Source organism: Carcharhinus amblyrhynchos, chromosome 6, assembly GCF_965287045.1.
Source record: "Carcharhinus amblyrhynchos chromosome 6, sCarAmb.v2.hapA, whole genome shotgun sequence".
In the NCBI taxonomy this organism is placed as follows: domain Eukaryota; kingdom Metazoa; phylum Chordata; class Chondrichthyes; order Carcharhiniformes; family Carcharhinidae; genus Carcharhinus; species Carcharhinus amblyrhynchos.
In genome coordinates this window covers 94393716-94410294 of record NC_137329.1, presented here as the reverse complement: position 1 = coordinate 94410294, position 16579 = coordinate 94393716, and the positions used below count along the sequence as shown (strand labels likewise).

At 41.4% G+C, this 16579-nt stretch overlaps 1 protein-coding gene across 1 annotated transcript in view; it reads left to right on the top strand.

The window, feature by feature from the left end:
* Positions 1–115: 115 nt before the first annotated feature.
* The window catches only part of dennd11 (DENN domain containing 11), a 36618-nt gene continuing 20154 nt past the window's right edge, over positions 116–16579 (top strand). The window contains exons 1-2 of the mRNA XM_080190995.1: positions 116–414; positions 6969–7068. Coding sequence (XP_080047121.1) covers positions 177–414; positions 6969–7068 — 338 coding nt within the window. The 5' untranslated portion in view covers positions 116–176. The remainder of the gene's footprint in view (positions 415–6968; positions 7069–16579) is intronic.

The window sequence follows — 16579 nt, the reverse complement described above, 5'->3', positions numbered from 1 at the left end:
AAGACTCGACGGGAAAGAGGAGGTCGATGCGTGTCCTTTCCAAGATGGCGCTGCGCTGGTGCCGTTTCGGCCTGACGCCATGTCCGGTCGGAAGCTGTAGTTTCCGGTTGCTGTGCAGCCCAGCTGGTGAGAGTCAGTGAGGAGCGCTATCCTGAGAGGGACCGGCTCTAGTTTGGATGGCGGACCGCGCTCCACTGCTAGAGTACGAGGAAGGTCCCTCTGTCACCTTCCCTCCCTGGGATGGCACCAGCCCGGCTGCCGGCAACGGAGCCGGATTAGCGCCTGGCGGCGGAGCTACCGAAAGCTGGAGCCCGGGGTCGGAGCGGGAGGCGGCCGCCCCTCCGGGAGCTCAGCAGCAGGAGGAAGAAGAGCAGGTGGTGGCGGTGTTTGTGGTGACTTTCGACACCAGAGCAGGTGAGGCCGGGCTCTCAACAGCAGCATTCCCCCTCATACAGAGTCCGCAATTAAAATGGCTGCAGAGTCAACGGGAAGATGGCGGGGTATCCGTGACAGCAGGAGGAGGAGGTATCCATAGGGACAGGGAGGAGGCAGAGGGAGTATCTGTGGTACTCGAGGGGGGGCGGAGGATGGGTTGTCTGTCCTCTACTTTGGTCGCAGCTAAGTGATTTTAATCTGTAACAAAATGTGCGCTTGATGCCGATGTCCCTTTCACGTTATTGAGGTGTAAAAAGTTCACTGCAGACCCAGTTGCTCGGGTGTAACTTAGTCACAGTAAGAGAGAGAGAATAAAGCAGGTGATTGAAATGTCATTGTTCCTTTTATTGGAAGCCAGTTGGATTTGACTTAGGTTGACCTCTGCTACGTAGAATCTGCTTAGATAAATGGATTATCCTGGAGTTTGTGGTGGACGAGATGGGAAGGGCAAGTAAATCCAATGCTAGCATCTCCACACGAAATGGGAAAGGGCACTGATTGCTGCCTACCATCCTGCAAGTTCTGTTGGATGTTTGTGGCATTGGTTGCTTTTGAATTTGCCAAGTGTATCAAAGATCATAGTGTGTCAGAGTGAAAATGACATGAAGTGAGGTATTATCACATAGTTAACATTAGATTAAATGAACAACTAGGTGTTGTAATGCATTGGGCAGAGGAAGCCCAATACTCTATCTACTCTGTTGTTCCAAATAAACCATGGGTTTCGTTATTGTGATTCTAGGACAGTAATCTTGTATTGTGTCAGCTTTCGTTATAGGAATTCAGTGATTTTTTTAAAATCTTTACTGTGCTTTGCTCTTGACTACTAATTCTGCGATTCTATCAGCATTACTTGCCTTTCTTCCCACTCCAGTCATTTGTACAATAAACTGAAGATTGCCAAGTGGAGGATACCTCTTGGAATTGTGAATCTGAAGTTTTAGATATGTTCTTAGGGAAAAGGGAGTTTTGGGCAAGATAAATTCCAGGATCCAATTGTTGCTTCCTGTCCCTCAATTAGAGGATGACATCTACTCAGGATCACAAGTTTCTTCCATAGGTCTTCATGTGACTAAATAGGCTGATTCTCTATTTGCAAATCTGGGTGTACGTTGATTAGGGCGTCCCACGTTGCCTCGGGGAGGTGATGGCCTAGTGGTATTATCGCTAGACTATTAATCCAGAAACTCAGCTAATGTTCTGGGGACCTGGGTTCGAATCCCGCCACAATGGTGGAATTTGAAGTAAAAAAAGAACTGGAATTAAAAATCAATTGATGACCATGAAACCATTGTCGATTGTTGGAAAAACCCATCTGGTTCACTAATGTCTCTTTAGGGAAGGAAATTTGCCTAGTCTGGCCTAAATGTGACTCCAGAGCCACAGCAATGTGGTTGATTCTCAACTGCCCTCCGGCAACAAGTGCTGGCCAACCAACGAGGTCCATGTCCCATAAATGAATTTTAAAAAAGTAGTGGAGTCCAGAGTGCAGGGTTAACTTCCTTTCTTTCCTTCCGTGTCCCTGCTCTGTGTCATCATTAAGATATTGTCCTAAAGCACGATACAGCTTGATGGACAAGTTGTCACCATTCTCTTCCCAATCATTAATGTCAATCAGGCAGGGCTTTGGGTTGGTTTTGAAGTGTTTTCTTTGTGCCCCCTTGGAATATTGGTCACTTGAGTGTTAAGAAAAGAGGACCTAGCAGGGGGAGATGATTTTCAGCCTTCCGGGCAGTATCCAGTTCATTGAAGTTGATTTTACCACAGTTTTCCATGAATGCTTGTGGAACTGGTTTCGAGAAGGACATTAACATTTGTTCCACGGCCTCCCATTGAATTCATAGGATGTTGCAGAGGTATTACTGCTGGAATTTTTTGAGCACTCTTACATTTTGTTGATACGCAGCCTATGTCTCACTGCAGTACAGGAGTGTGATGGTGATTATTGCTTTGTACACTTGGACTTCTGTTGACTTGCAGAGGTCTTTGTTGTCAAACACACTGCTGTAGTTTGTAGAAGGCTGTGCTGGCACAGTTAATCCAGTCTTAGATCACCGCGTCAATGGTGACTGTTAGAGAGATGGCTGCCACGAAATGCAAAGTGTTCAGTGCATTCCAAAGTGTCTCCTTTAACATTTTTGGGAAGTGAATATCTGGCTGACCAGGTGCAAGTTGATATTAGTTTTGTTTTGGCAACATTCAAAGACATGTTGAATTTCCTCTGTGCAGAACTGAAAAGAGTTGCTTGCAGATCTGGTGCAGGGAATGCACAAGAATGGATAATGTAGAGGTACTTCAGTTATCTTTGAAAATGGATTGGATTTAAAATCCTTACAGCCTGTCCAACCTTGTATCACTTCAACCACTGGTCCCCTGATTCTAGCCTCCTGTGTGTACCAATTCCCCACCCTCATTTTTCTACAGCATCTTTAGTGCGAGAGATTTCAGTCGTTTTTTGAAACTCCTTTCCAAACCTTTGCACTTCTAGCTTTCACCTCTCTGTTATGTCTAATAGCTCTTGTACAAAGGACCGAGTGTCTGCTGTCTTTTAGGTATTTTACATTGAAAGCATTGAGGTATTAGTGAATGTATGTACTATAGTGAATGGCCATAATGACTGCTTTTCCAAGTAATACTTTCTGAGCAATGATGCTTGCAGACAGACATAAATAGTATCTGGAAACATGATAGCCTACATCTGTAGAAAAAATGAATAATTGGTACTTTAGGTGTAGGTCGTTTTAACGAAGTGTGCAAACTCAGCTTAATCCCTCTGTTCTGAATGCTTCCTTGTTTTGTTTCTGATTCTGGAACAGACCAAAGATGTGCAGGTAGGTGAATTGGTCACACTAAATTGCCCCTTAGTGTAGGGGGATTACCAGGATTAATGCGTGAGGTTATGGGGATAAGGCCTGGGTAGGATTGTTGTTGATGTAGGCTCAATGGTTAGAATAACTTCCTTCTATACTGTAGAGATTCTGTGATTTGGCACTTTCATGCCTGTTCTGCCATTCATGGCTGATCGTCTAATTCAACTCCACACTCGTGCATATCCACGTATTCCATAGTTCCTTGGGTATCCAAAAATCTGTTGGCCTCAGTCTTAAATATAATTCTGTCTGACAAAAAGAATTCCAATGATTCAGAATTCTTTGACGGAAGCATTTTCTGCTCATCTTGGTCCTCAATGACTGACCTCCATATCCTGAGATTGTGACCCTAGTTCTAGGCTTCCTAGCCAGGGGGTATGCCCCCCCAGGTCCAAGACCTTTATGAATTTTGTATTTTTCATTCTCCTAAATTCAAGGGAATTTTAGGCTGGGTTTAATTGAATCTCCTCAATGGACAGTCTCTCATTCCAAACATCAGTGCAGTGAAATTTGTTTGTAAATAAATGTTCAGAAACAAGATTCAACAGTTGTGAAGATAATGACAGGCATTGATACTTGGTAGTGTTTGTATTCTGTCCCTTTACAATGAACTGACTGGAAATGTCAACATCCTGGCCAGCCCAGGTGACCACTGGAGGTAAGAATCCAAAATGAGCCTAACTACACTCATCTCGCCACTTTTGCAATTCCACCCATCTGAAATATCTCAGCATTTTAATTCCCACAGGTCCTATAATGTTCTGGCCCCTCATGCTGCAGTAACTTTTCCACTTTATAGCATAATGTGTACATAATTCCTGCATCATCAGAAAAATATTTGTCTCAGTCCACTCACAATCCTGAGTTAGAAATTACCAAATGTAACTGATAGTGTAGTAGTTTCTGGGCTAATGAGATTTACACTGGCAGGAAGAATCAGTTTACACAGGTGCATATTTTTGAACCAGAGCTGTCACTTTGAGTCAGGTTCTGTCACTGATGTTTTCGTAGTCGACATCAGCCATGCATTAGTCTGAGTACTAGAATGAAGACAGCTGAGGTCAGCTTCCTTTTCTTTTCTGAAGGCAGATCTACTTTGGGTACCGTGAATAATAATGCACAATCATAGATACTGATATGGAACTTAGCCCTTCCCTGCTCCTAGTTTTCTTCCTGCGTACAGACAGCGACCAATCCTGGAATACAGCACTCGCGATACTAGCATCAGAAATATCTGATTTGGTGTTCAAATCTCATAATCCATTCCTCTTAACAAAATGTAAGTGTCAGTTTATGTCCAAAGCTGATGTGCTGGTTAGGTGTATTGGGCATGCTAAATCCTCCCTTAGTGTACCCAAACAGGTGCCAGGGTGTGGCCACTAGGGAATTTCACATAATTTCATTTCAGTGTTAATTAAGCCAGCTTGTGACACTTATAAATAAACTTTAAACTTAAAGCTAGGCTGAGTTGGCAGTACTTTTGCCTCTGACTCAGAAGGTCAAATTCTTTAGGTTATATGACTTATGTTGATGTTACTGTACAGAATGAGAGAATGCTACTTCAATGGAAACACTATCTTTCAGATAAGATGTTTGTGGCACCACTTCAATAACTGTTTCTTGTTGACTGTTAAGATCTTGCTGTGTGCTAGTTGTCTGCTGCAATTGCTAACAAATCGCTAGGACTCCAATCTGAAAGCAGTTCACTGACTGAAACATTCTAGTATGTTTTGGGAATATGAAAAATGTGTTCAGAAAGATAAATTTGTTCACTCTTAAGTCATAGGCTGTTTCTATTATCTGTTTAGCAATTATTTACTGCTGTGGGGTTGGAAGGAAGTGGTTCATGCTTGTGAAATGAAAGGGCGGTGTGGTACTATAATGGTTAGCAGTGCTGCTTCACAGCTCTGGGGACCTGGATTCGATTCCTGGCTTAGTTCACTGTCTGTGTGGAGTTTGCACATTCTCCTCGTGTCTGCATGGACTTCCTCCGGGTGTTCCGGTTTCCTCCCACAGTCCAAAGATGTGCAGGTTAGGTTGATTGGCCATATTAAAATTGTCCTTTAGTGTCCTGAAATGCGTAGTTTAGAGGGATTAGTAGGTAAATATGTAGGGATATGGGGTTAGGACCTGGGTGAGATTGTGGTCGATGCAGACCTGATGGTGCATACTTTCTGCACTGTAGGGTTTCTATAAATCTATTATTGTTTGGTAATAAATATTTTTACTTTTTGTAAGTCCTTTTTCATTTAAAAGTTAATGTTCCATGAATAGGTTTTCAAAAGAATTTTTATCAAAGGTTAGTTTGCAGAATCTTGCAATTTAATGGATTCTTTATTGCGGAAAATTGTTTGAATTGAGCACATCTGTTTTCAGCTGGGCTAACTGTGGGAATGTTACATCACTTTGAACCCCTGACACAGCACTGAAATGCTCTTAAACCCCCAAATGACATTCTCTGCAACTTTGACCATGATGCACTATCTCTATCCATCCTTCTCAACCTGTTTGCAACCTTTTTCCATTCTTAACTCTCCAGTGCTAGCCATCACATCTTTTGTAATGGATTCTCTTCATTCTCTTGTACCATTAATTCTGGAGCCCCGTGCTTGCTGCTTGGCCCGTTCCTATTTTTCATCTGCATGTGGTCTCTTGCCAACATCAAAAATACAACATCAAATACCAAGTGAACACTGATGGTACCTAACTTTGTTGTGTTACACTTATCTTAGTCTCTCGACTGTTGTTGCACTGTCTGATATTGAATCTTGGATGAGACAAAGTTTTCTCCAATTGAACCTTGAGGCAGGATCTTGATTCCAACCTTCAGTTTTGTGAAATTAAGAGCAAAATATTGTGGATGTTGGAAAATCTGAAATAAAACAAAATGCTAGATAATCTTAGAAGGTCTGCCAGCATTTGTGGAGAGAAACACGTGTTTTAAGTCATTCTGCAGAACATCAAATTTGTTCCCCAGCCATTGATTTGTCCCTCCGCTTGGACCAATGTCTCAGGTTGAACTATATAGTTCACACTCTCAATCTGTGTTTCTGATGGTGATCCTTGCTATTACCAGTATTACCTATTTCCATTTCTGTAATATTGCCTGTTCCCATTCCTGCCTCAGTTCATTTGCTGCTGAAACCCACAGCAATGCTTTTGTCACCAACCAACTTGACCGTTCCAGTGCTGCCCTAGTGGTGTTCTCATCTTCCATCCTCTAAACTTGGGCTTATCAAAGTAAAAGTGCAAATGCAGCTCAAAACTAAGCTGAACTGCTGGCTAAATTCTAAATATAAAGTCACACTTTCATCTTGGGTCTTTAATTCTTCTGTGCTGCATAACTACAAGCAAGCAAAAGGATGGCGATAGGGAGAAATGTTGATATATGACACAGCCCCAACAGAGAAATTCTGAAATTTCTCACAGATTAGAATAGTTATCCAATGTGAAGACTGTTAATCAACAATCCGAGGATCTGAGTTAGAAATCTTGCATTTACTCAGATCCATTTGTAGGATTTTTAGGTGAAAAATAAATCTCTGTGAAATTGAGGTGTGGCCATTGTTAGCTTCAACCTGAGTTCAGTGAAGTGCTGTGAAACTGCAGTGTGAATTGACCAACATGCTCTGCTCTCATGATAATTGACATCCTTCTCCACAGGTAACATTGTTGAATGGTGTCTGCCACATGAAGTGGATTTAGAAGGGGTGGAATTTAAATCCATGGCCAGTGGATCTCACAGAATAAACTCTGATTTTGTGTAAGTAATTTTCCCAATGGCTTTTTCAAAATTCTTTCAGGTTTGGAAAGTACTAATTCTAACTTGTATGGTATCATCAGTTGATTTCAATAAAATGTAATTGAGTGCATAATTTGCTCAAATTTGAGTTTAAAAATCCCCCCAACAGGAAGTTCTGAATTTGTGCAAAAGCAAAGTATTGTGCATGCTGGAAGTGTGAGATACTGGATTTGTGCTGTTAAGTTGGCTTGGCAGCTGGGGAGGGCACTTTTGACTGTAAAACATAGGCATAGTCAGTTACTGATATTAACCATGGTTTGCCATTGCATAAAGGACAAACTGAAAACATGGGTTAAATTCTCACCAGAGCAGCTTCAAAATTTTAATGCCGTTTATATATTAAAAAAAACAGGAAATAAAAGACTGGCATTTAAAAGTGCCCGTGAAGGTTCCAGATTGCCGTAATAACCTATCTGGTTCACTCATGATCACGAGAGTAGACAATTAACTTTTCTTACCTGATTATCTGTGTTTATACCCACACTCGCATGGTTTAAGATAAATTGGTGATGGATGCTAAATGTTGCACTTGTCCACTTCAGCCAATTCACAAGAGTGAATGGAGAAACTGGTCTTCCATTGGTAGAGGAAGCAATTTGAGGATATGCATTGAGTGTCACACAAAACAAAAATCTGATGGTGCAACATTAAGTCGTTAACTTGCATGCAGTGTTCTCTTCCAGCACCTTTGTACCACTAAACTATAAGCCATATCATCATACTCTTGGTTGTATAGTAACAACAGAATTGGTTATTAGCTTGTAGGTTAGATGTTATAATTGCATTTAACACTAATATTTGCTCTTTAGCCTTTTCCCCAAGAGGATGACATTTAAGGCTGCTGTGATACTTGGCACAAGACGCCATTATTCATTTTAATCTTAAAATTAGCTGGAGCATCTGGGTTGATGTCAAAGCATTTCTTCAAACAAATGGTATGAAAATCTGGCACACTCTGCTGTTTAAAATACAGACACGAGGTCAATTGAAAATTTCAAAACTCAGATGGATGTATTTTTGTTAGGGAAGAGTACACTCAGTTATGGAACCAAGTTGAGTATATGGAGTTAAGAAGCCATAATCTCTCAATTGTGGAATAGACTCCTGGGATGAATCACCTACTAAGAGATCCACTTCATGTTTGATAGATTAGAGCAGTTATTACAATTCATTTCAAAACTCCTTCCTTTTGAATAATAGAATCTTAATTCACCGAAGGAAGCCATTTGATCTATACTCCCTGTGTAACAGTCATGCTTAGTCGCACATCTTTGCTAATTGTAACCCTACAAGTTCCTACCTCTCAAGAGTCTGTCTGATTCCCTTCTTTTAAAATAAAGGTTTAGAATTGGCTTCCACTACCTTTTTAGGTGGAGCGTTCCAGATTCCTGCCACTGTGAAAACATTGTAGTTTATCTCCCTTCTAAATCTTTTGGCATATGGTTTTAAATCTGTGTTCCCTAGTTATTGACCCTTTCAACACAGAATTGTTCTTCCTCTGTAAAAACGTTCATCTCTATTTAACCGACTGACAGTTCTCTTCTGGAAAACCTCTATTAATTCATCTCTGTTCAAAAGAGAGCATACCAAACTTTTTCAAGCTCCTCATAACTGAAATCACTCATCTCTGGTGACTTCCAAGTAAACTGTATCCTTTTCAAAGTCTTGCATCTTTTCCTGAAGTGTGATGCACAAATTATCTACAATATTCCAGTTAAAACCTAACCTTTAGTTTTAAAGTTCTAGCATGATTTATTTGCTATTATGTTCTACACTTTATAAATAAACTCATGTAACCCCAACACTTCTTTTTTTACCACTTTCTTAACTTACCTGCCATTGGATTGATGTATGTCAGCACCGATGTCTCTGCTCATTTACACTTTTCAAAATCATGCCATTTCTAGTTAATATAGTATACTGATTTCTTTCTCTGATGGACATTGGTGAATTTTTTTTTACCTAAACTGCTAGTTACCATGTCACCAAAATTGAGACTAGCACTATATTACAAATTGAATTTAAATTCCGCCAGCTGGAGATTTGAACCCTTGTTCCCAGGGCATTAGCCTGGACCCTGGATGACTTGTCTAGTGACATTGCCATAATACTACCATCTTCTCTGAACGCTTTCCATTGTTGTGTCAATTTTCTGTTTCTCTCTTCACAAATGCTGCTCAATCTGTTATGTATTTCCAGCATTTGCAGTATTTTGTTTTTGTTCATTTTGACGTTCCCCATTTACTGTAGGTGCTTCCTCAAATAATTCATTTAGTTTGTTAGACATGATCTGCCCTTTAAAAAAATCTACAATGGTTTTCTCTAACCATCTCAAATTCCTCCAAGTGATCAATCACTCTGTCCTTAATTTTGGATTACCATAACTTTGCCGCAACAGATATCAGGCTAGCAGGCCTATAGTTTCTTGCTTTTTTTCTCTACCTCTCTCACCTTTCTTAAATGATGAAGTTACATTTGCAATTTTTCAATCTGAAAGAACAATTTCTGATTCAACAACATTAAAATATTATGGCGAAAGCATCTCTAATTTGCTTATCTTCTTTTAAAACCGTCAAATACTGAAGGTTTAGTGTCTTTTTTTTCAAATACTTTGAAGGCTGATGCAAAGTAATTACTTAAAAGAAGTTGCCATTTTTTAATTTTCATTTGCAGTATTATCCAATCTGTTTTTAAAAGACTCACATTGCCCAAGGCAATTTTATAATGTAATTGTAAAATTATTTTAATTAAACTTGATATCGCTAGCAAGTTTCTTTTTGTATTCTTCTCTCCAGCTCTCTTTATTTGTCTGCCTTTGCTGGGCTTTCAATCTCCCCCAGTCCCTTTTAGTTTTTTTTAGCGCTCATCTGATCAACAGTGGCTGTTTTATTTGGTAAATAGAGCTCTTGCCCTTAGGGATATATATACCAATCCTAAATTAAGCTAAATTATATTATGAATGCCTCCCACTGTTCATCTGTAGATTTATCCAACATCAGTTTTAATCCATTTGCTGTTATCGGCCGCTGTCTCATCCCATTTAAGTTGGCTTGAACAATTTTAGAATTTTAATTTTAGAATCTTAAAAACTATTAGATTTCTTTCTTTCAAACCTAATATTGAATCTGATCATTTAATGATCACTATTAGATAAATTTCCCCCTGCAGTTAGGTTATTTATTAAGTTTGACTCATTACTCAACTAAATCTAATGATCCTGATTAGTTGGAGTCAGCTGGATGTCAAATATCATCCCAACATTGCACAACATTAAAGTCAGTCAGATAGAACCACCAGGTGAATGTATTGGGCTAGAGTGAAGGGATGAATTTATTGGGATGAATTCATCTTTGCCAGTGCCAAGCTTTAAAACATTCAGATTCATCCATCGATTTAATGTTAGACAGGACAGTGGTGTTGAACATGTCTGCTTTGCGAATTTAGCTAAAAATATTTTTCATGAATGTTTTATTCCTGCTGTAACTGTTTTGATAAAGTTTCCAATATATTGTGTTCAATTTTTAAGAAGGAAAGCATGGAATTTCTCACAGCCTCTAAATTTGAACAAGATTGTACAAAAAACTTGGAAGGGGCAGGACAAGTTGAGAAGGCAGTTAAACAAATCAGATTGCTGGCATTAGTAAAGGTACTAAAAACAAGGACGCTATGCTAAACCTTAAACACTGTTGAGGCCTCAACTTGAGCATTTGCTCATTTTGGGCACTACTATTTCATCATGAGTACTTATCAAGCCTGATTCAATAATCTCAAAACTAAGGGAATATTTATCTAGCAGTTTATGTTACATGATTTATATAGATGATCTGGAGGAGGGAACCGAGTGTAGGGTGTCGAAATTTGCTGATGACACCAAGATTGGGGGAACGGCAAATTGTGCGGAGGGTGTGGAGAGTCTGCAGAAGGATCTAGATAGGCTGGGCGAATGGGCCAGGAAATGGCAAATGGAATTTAATGTTGGCAAGTGTGAGGTGGTCCACTTTGGTAGGAATAAAGGTAGGAAGGACTATTACTTACGTGGCGAAAAACTGCAGCAGGCGACGGTGCAGAGGGACCTCGGGGTCCTTGTGCATGAGTCGCAAAAACCCAGCTTGCAGGTGCAGCAGGTGGTCAGGAAGGCAAATGGGATGCTGGCCTTCATAGCGAGGGGGATTGAATATAAAAGTAGGGAGGTCTTGCTGCAGCTGTATAGGGCATTGGTGAGGCCGCAGCTGGAGTACTGTGTGCAGTTTTGGGCGCCGCACCTGCGCAAGGATATTTTGGCCTTGGAGGGAGTGCAGAGGAGGTTTACTAGGCTGATGCCGGAGTTGAGGGGGTTGAGCTATGAGGAGAGGCTGAATAAACTAGGTTTGTACTCGTTAGAGTTTAGAAGAATGAGGGGAGATCTCATTGAGATGTATAAGATGATGAATGGGATGGATAGGATAGAGGTGGAGAGACTCTTCCCGCTCAAAAAAGACAGTAGGACTAGGGGGCACAGCCTCAAGATAAAGGGGGGGGGGGGCGGTTTAGAACGGAGTTGAGGAGGAACTTCTTCACTCAAAGGGTGGTGAATCTCTGGAATTCTCTGCCCGTTGAAGTGGTGGAGGCTGCCTTGCTAAGTATTTTTAAGACGTGGGTTGATGGGTTTTTGATAAGAGAGGGGATTAAGGGTTATGGGGAGAGGGCGGGAAAGTGGAACTGAGCCACGACAGATCAGCCATGATCTTATTGAATGGCGGGGCAGGCTCGAAGGGCTAGATGGCCTACTCCTGCTCCTATTTCTTATGTTCTTATGAAGTCAATGTTAGGATTGAAATAAAGAAATGTAACAGCTACTAAGATTCTACATTTGTTAAGGCCAGGGCATGCCAAGGCCTTGGAGGAAGCACAGAAGAGATTTACTAGAATAGTATCAGAGTTGAGGGACTTCAATTATGTGGTAAGATCAGAAAACTGACATGGTTCTACCTAGAGTAGAGATGGTTAAGAAGCAAGTTGATAAAGCTGTTGGAAATCATGAGCGCTTGTTTTTAGAGTAAATAACAAGAAACTGTTTCCAGCAGCAGAAGTGCTGATAATCAGAGATCAATTTGAGGTGGTTGACGAAAGCACCAGACATGCTATGAGGGAGCATTCTCTTACATCAATGGTTATGTATTGAACTATACAATTTAAAAATGTGCAAATAGATTCAATAGTGACGTTTTGTTTTTCTTTCACGGGATGTGGCTGGCGCTGGCTAGGCCAGTATTTCTTGTCCATCCCTAATTGCTTTTGAGAAGGTGACAGTGAGCCACCATCTTGAGACGCTGAAACCTATGTGGTGTGGTATACCCACAGTGCTGATTGTGTGGAATTCAGGATTTTGACCGGACAACAGTGAAGGAATGGCAATATAGTTCCCACTCAGAGTGGTGTGTGGCTTGGAAGGGAACTTGCAGTAGTGGTGTTCCCATGCATTTGGCCTTATAGATGGTCACGGTCATGTGTTTGGAAGGTACTGTCAAAGCATCCTTGATGAGTTCCTGCAGTGCATCTTGTAAATGGTACACATTGCTGCCACTGCGTGTCAGTTGTAGAAGGAGTGAATGTTGAAAGTGGTAGATAGGGTGCCAATCAGGTGGGCTACTTTGCCCTTGATGGTGTCAAGCTACTTGAGTGTTGTTCGATCTGCACTTATGTGCAGAATTCCCAGCCTCTCCTGGTTTAGTAGCCACGGTATTTCTCTTTTTTTTAATATTCATTTATGAGATGTGGGCGTCGCTGGTTAGGCCAGCATATATTTATATTGCCCATTCCTAGTGCCCTTGAGAAGGTGATGGCAAGCTGACTTCTTGAACCACTGCTGAGATGTAGCTACACCCACACTGCTGTTAGGGATTTCCAGGATTATGACCCAGTGATAGTGAAGGAATGGTGATATATTCCCAAGTCAGGATGGTGAGAGACTTGGGGTGGTGGGGAAGGTTGGGACTTCCAGGTGGTAATGTTCCCAAGTATTTGCTGCTCTTGTCCTTCTAGGTGGTAGTAGGTTCAGAAGGTACTGCCTAAGAAGCCTCCCTCCTGCATCTTGTAGATTGTTACTCCACTTCACTTTGTGGTTGTTGGTAATCACCAAGATTTTGATAGTTTGGGATTCAATAATGATAATGTCTTTGAATGTCATGGTGAGATAGAACATAGAACGCTACAGCACAAACGGGCCCTTCGGCCCACAGGTTGTGCCGATCATATCCTACCTACCAGGCCTGACTATAACCCTCAATCCCATTAAATCCCGTGTACACATCCAGAAGTCTCTTAAAAGACCCCAGCGAGTTTGCCTCCACCACCGCTGACGGCAACCGAGTCCGCTCACTCACCACCCTCTGAGTGAAAAACTTACCCCTGACATCTCCTCTGTACCTACTCCCCAGCACTTTAAATCTGTGTCCTCGCGTAGCGACTATTTCAGCCCTGGGAAATAGCCTCTGAGAATCAACCCTATCTATACCTCTCAACATCTTATAAACCTCTATCAGGTCACCTCTCATCCTTCATCTCTTCAGGGAGAAAAGACCTAGCTCCCTCAACCTATCATGGTTGGATTCTCACTTGTTGAGATGGTTATTGCCTGATGCGAATGTTGATTGCCACTTATCCTAAGCCTAAATGTTGTCCAGGTGCTGTTGCATTTGGATGTGGACTATTTCAGTATCTGATGAGTCATGAATGTTGCTGAACATTGCCCAATCAGCTAACATTCCTGCTTGTGATAGAGGAATGGTCATTGATGTAGCAGTTGAAAATGATTGGACTTGGAGTGATGTCCTGGAACTGTGACGATGACCCTCCAACAACTACAACCACCTTCCACTGCGCTGGTATGTCTCCAATCAGCAGAGAGCTTTACCCTGGCTTTAGTTTTGCTAGGCCTTCTTAATGTAACATTTGCTCCAATGCTGCCTTGGTGTCAAAAGCAGTTATTCTTGCCTCACACCCTTTTGTTCATGTTGGGACCAAACTGTAACGAAATCAGGAGCCGAGGGGTCCTAGCAGAACCCAAGCTTAATGTCCGTGACCAGGTTATTGCTGATTAAGTGCTGCTTGATAGCTTTGTCGATAACTCCTTCCATCACTTTGCTGACAAGCAAAACAGCTGTTAGGGTGGTGGTGCCTGGGTTGGATTTGTTTTGCTTTTTGTGGACAGGACAGTAAATTGGCATTTACCTGGCAATGTGAAACATTGCCAGTGTTGTAAGTGTACTGGAACAACAGCGTGGCTAACTCTGGAACATGAGTCTTAATTAAGTACTGTCACTGAAATGTTTTCAGTGTCTGTGACCTTTGTAGTATCCTGTACCTAGAACTATTTGTTGATGTCACCTGTGTTATAGCTGCACTAGTTTGACACCTCTTTTTCATGTACTCCTGCTGTTGCTCCTGGCATGCTCTCCTGCACTCTTCATTGAACCAGGATTGATCCCCCGACTTGTTGGTATTGGTAGAGTAGAGGATGTGCCCGGCCATGAGGTTACAGATAGTTGGTGAATACAATTCAGCTGCTACTAATTGCCCACAACACCTAATGTGAGCTCAGAGTTTAGTTGTTAGATTTGTTAAAAAAAAATCTATCCCATTTAGCACATCCCATTCAAGAGAATTGAATAAATACTTGAAAGGTAAAAAATTATAGGGCTATGGGGAAAGAACGTGGGAGTGGAACAACTGCATAGTTCAATAGTTCTACTGTAGAACTGGCACAATGAATCAGTTGTCTCCTTTTGTGCCACAACATCCGCCCTCATATCAGTGTGACAAAAATGGAGCACCTGTGTCTACAATCGATCTTTGCCTTGCGTTTGATCACTGTCTGCATAGGGTTAAATACTACGTCCACACACATATCTAACAGATGGCCTGCAACAAATTGGCATGATGTTTGGTTTACATCACAGATCAGCTTGGTAATTTTTGATCCACTGGGGAGGGTACTTGAAAATTTGCACTGTCAGTACTTCTGGTAGTTTGTAACCTAAGTCATGATTCTAGTGAAGTGTTTAAAATACTACCTTTTTGGAAGTGAAGGAAGTTCATGAGGTCAAATGAAATAACAATAACTAAAAGACCATGGCTGGAATTCTCCCAAAACATTCTAAGTGTTGAATTTGTCTGAAAACTGCAGTAATTCACACTGAGTTTTCAGTGGGAGTTCAGAGAGGAAGTCACAACATTATTATTAAAAATCAGTGGGTGGGGCCTATTCTCGCTGGAGAGGCCGGCCGCATAACGCTGAGCGGGCCACTGCACATGCGCCAATCTGTCAAAGCCGAGCTCAGTGCATGCACAGTAGCCCCTCGCTGCTGGCCTCCTGATTGTGGACCTGCTAGACAGCAGACTTCAGTCCCAGGCCCACTAATTACATTGATATTAAAATGACTATTTAAATGGCCTTTGCGCCTCCCCGATGCAGAGCCGATGCTGCAGCAAATCTGGTGCTGGGAGACACTATTGCATGGGAACGCATGCGTGAACCTTGCGAATTGGCTGACACAAGAATCTCCTGGTCTGTTGCACTAAAAAATTAACGCAGCGGGCTGGGAGAATCGCCCCCACCGTAGCTAGGATTTTCTGATCTCTCACTTGGATGCAAATTGGATTGGACAGGTCAAGTGCACTGTGGGGTCATTGAGGAGGACAAAGACTGAACCGGAGGAAAAATATCAAAGTTCAAAACCTGACCGACCCATGATGTTAAGAAAGAAGAAAATGGTGATCGTAACTTCAATTTAATTGATTGGGTTATGCTTTTTCTAAATGTAATGTTCAAAGAATCACCACAAGATCTCAAGATTCTTGAGGGAAATGAGGGTCAAAATTTTGAAGGCACTTTTAATTCTTCTTAGATATGCAGATGGTGCAGGTGGACTGTAGAAATGCAAATATTTCACTCTTACTTAGAAACAGGCTAAGGATAAGCTGAGCAGCCACAGGTGAGGCATTTTAACTTTGTTGGTGGGAAACTTTTTAGAAAAGATAACCTGGCACAAAATTAAGTCATTTGGACAAGGTGCATTAACAAAGCCAACCTGGATTTGCTAGAGGCAAATCATGTTTGACTATCTTGATTACGTTTTTTGATGAGATTGACGAAGTTAATGTGATTGTGTATATGAACTTGCAACAGATGTTTAATAAGACGCTATTTAACCGGTTAACAAAGTTGAGGTTCCTGGAATAAAAGGAGTAGTGATGGCATGGATACAAGTTGGATGAGAAGGCATGCAGTGGAGTTCACAAGAAGTTAATACTAGGACCACAGCATTTCTTCATAAATATTAATCACCAAATGGCTAAATTTCTAAATATGCAGATGTCACAAAACTTGGAAGCATTAACTGTGAGGGAGATGGTGCTAGAATTTGAGGGCTTGGAGAGACTGACAGAATGGACAGGCAATTGTGAAGTGGTACATTTTGGCAGGAGAAAAAAA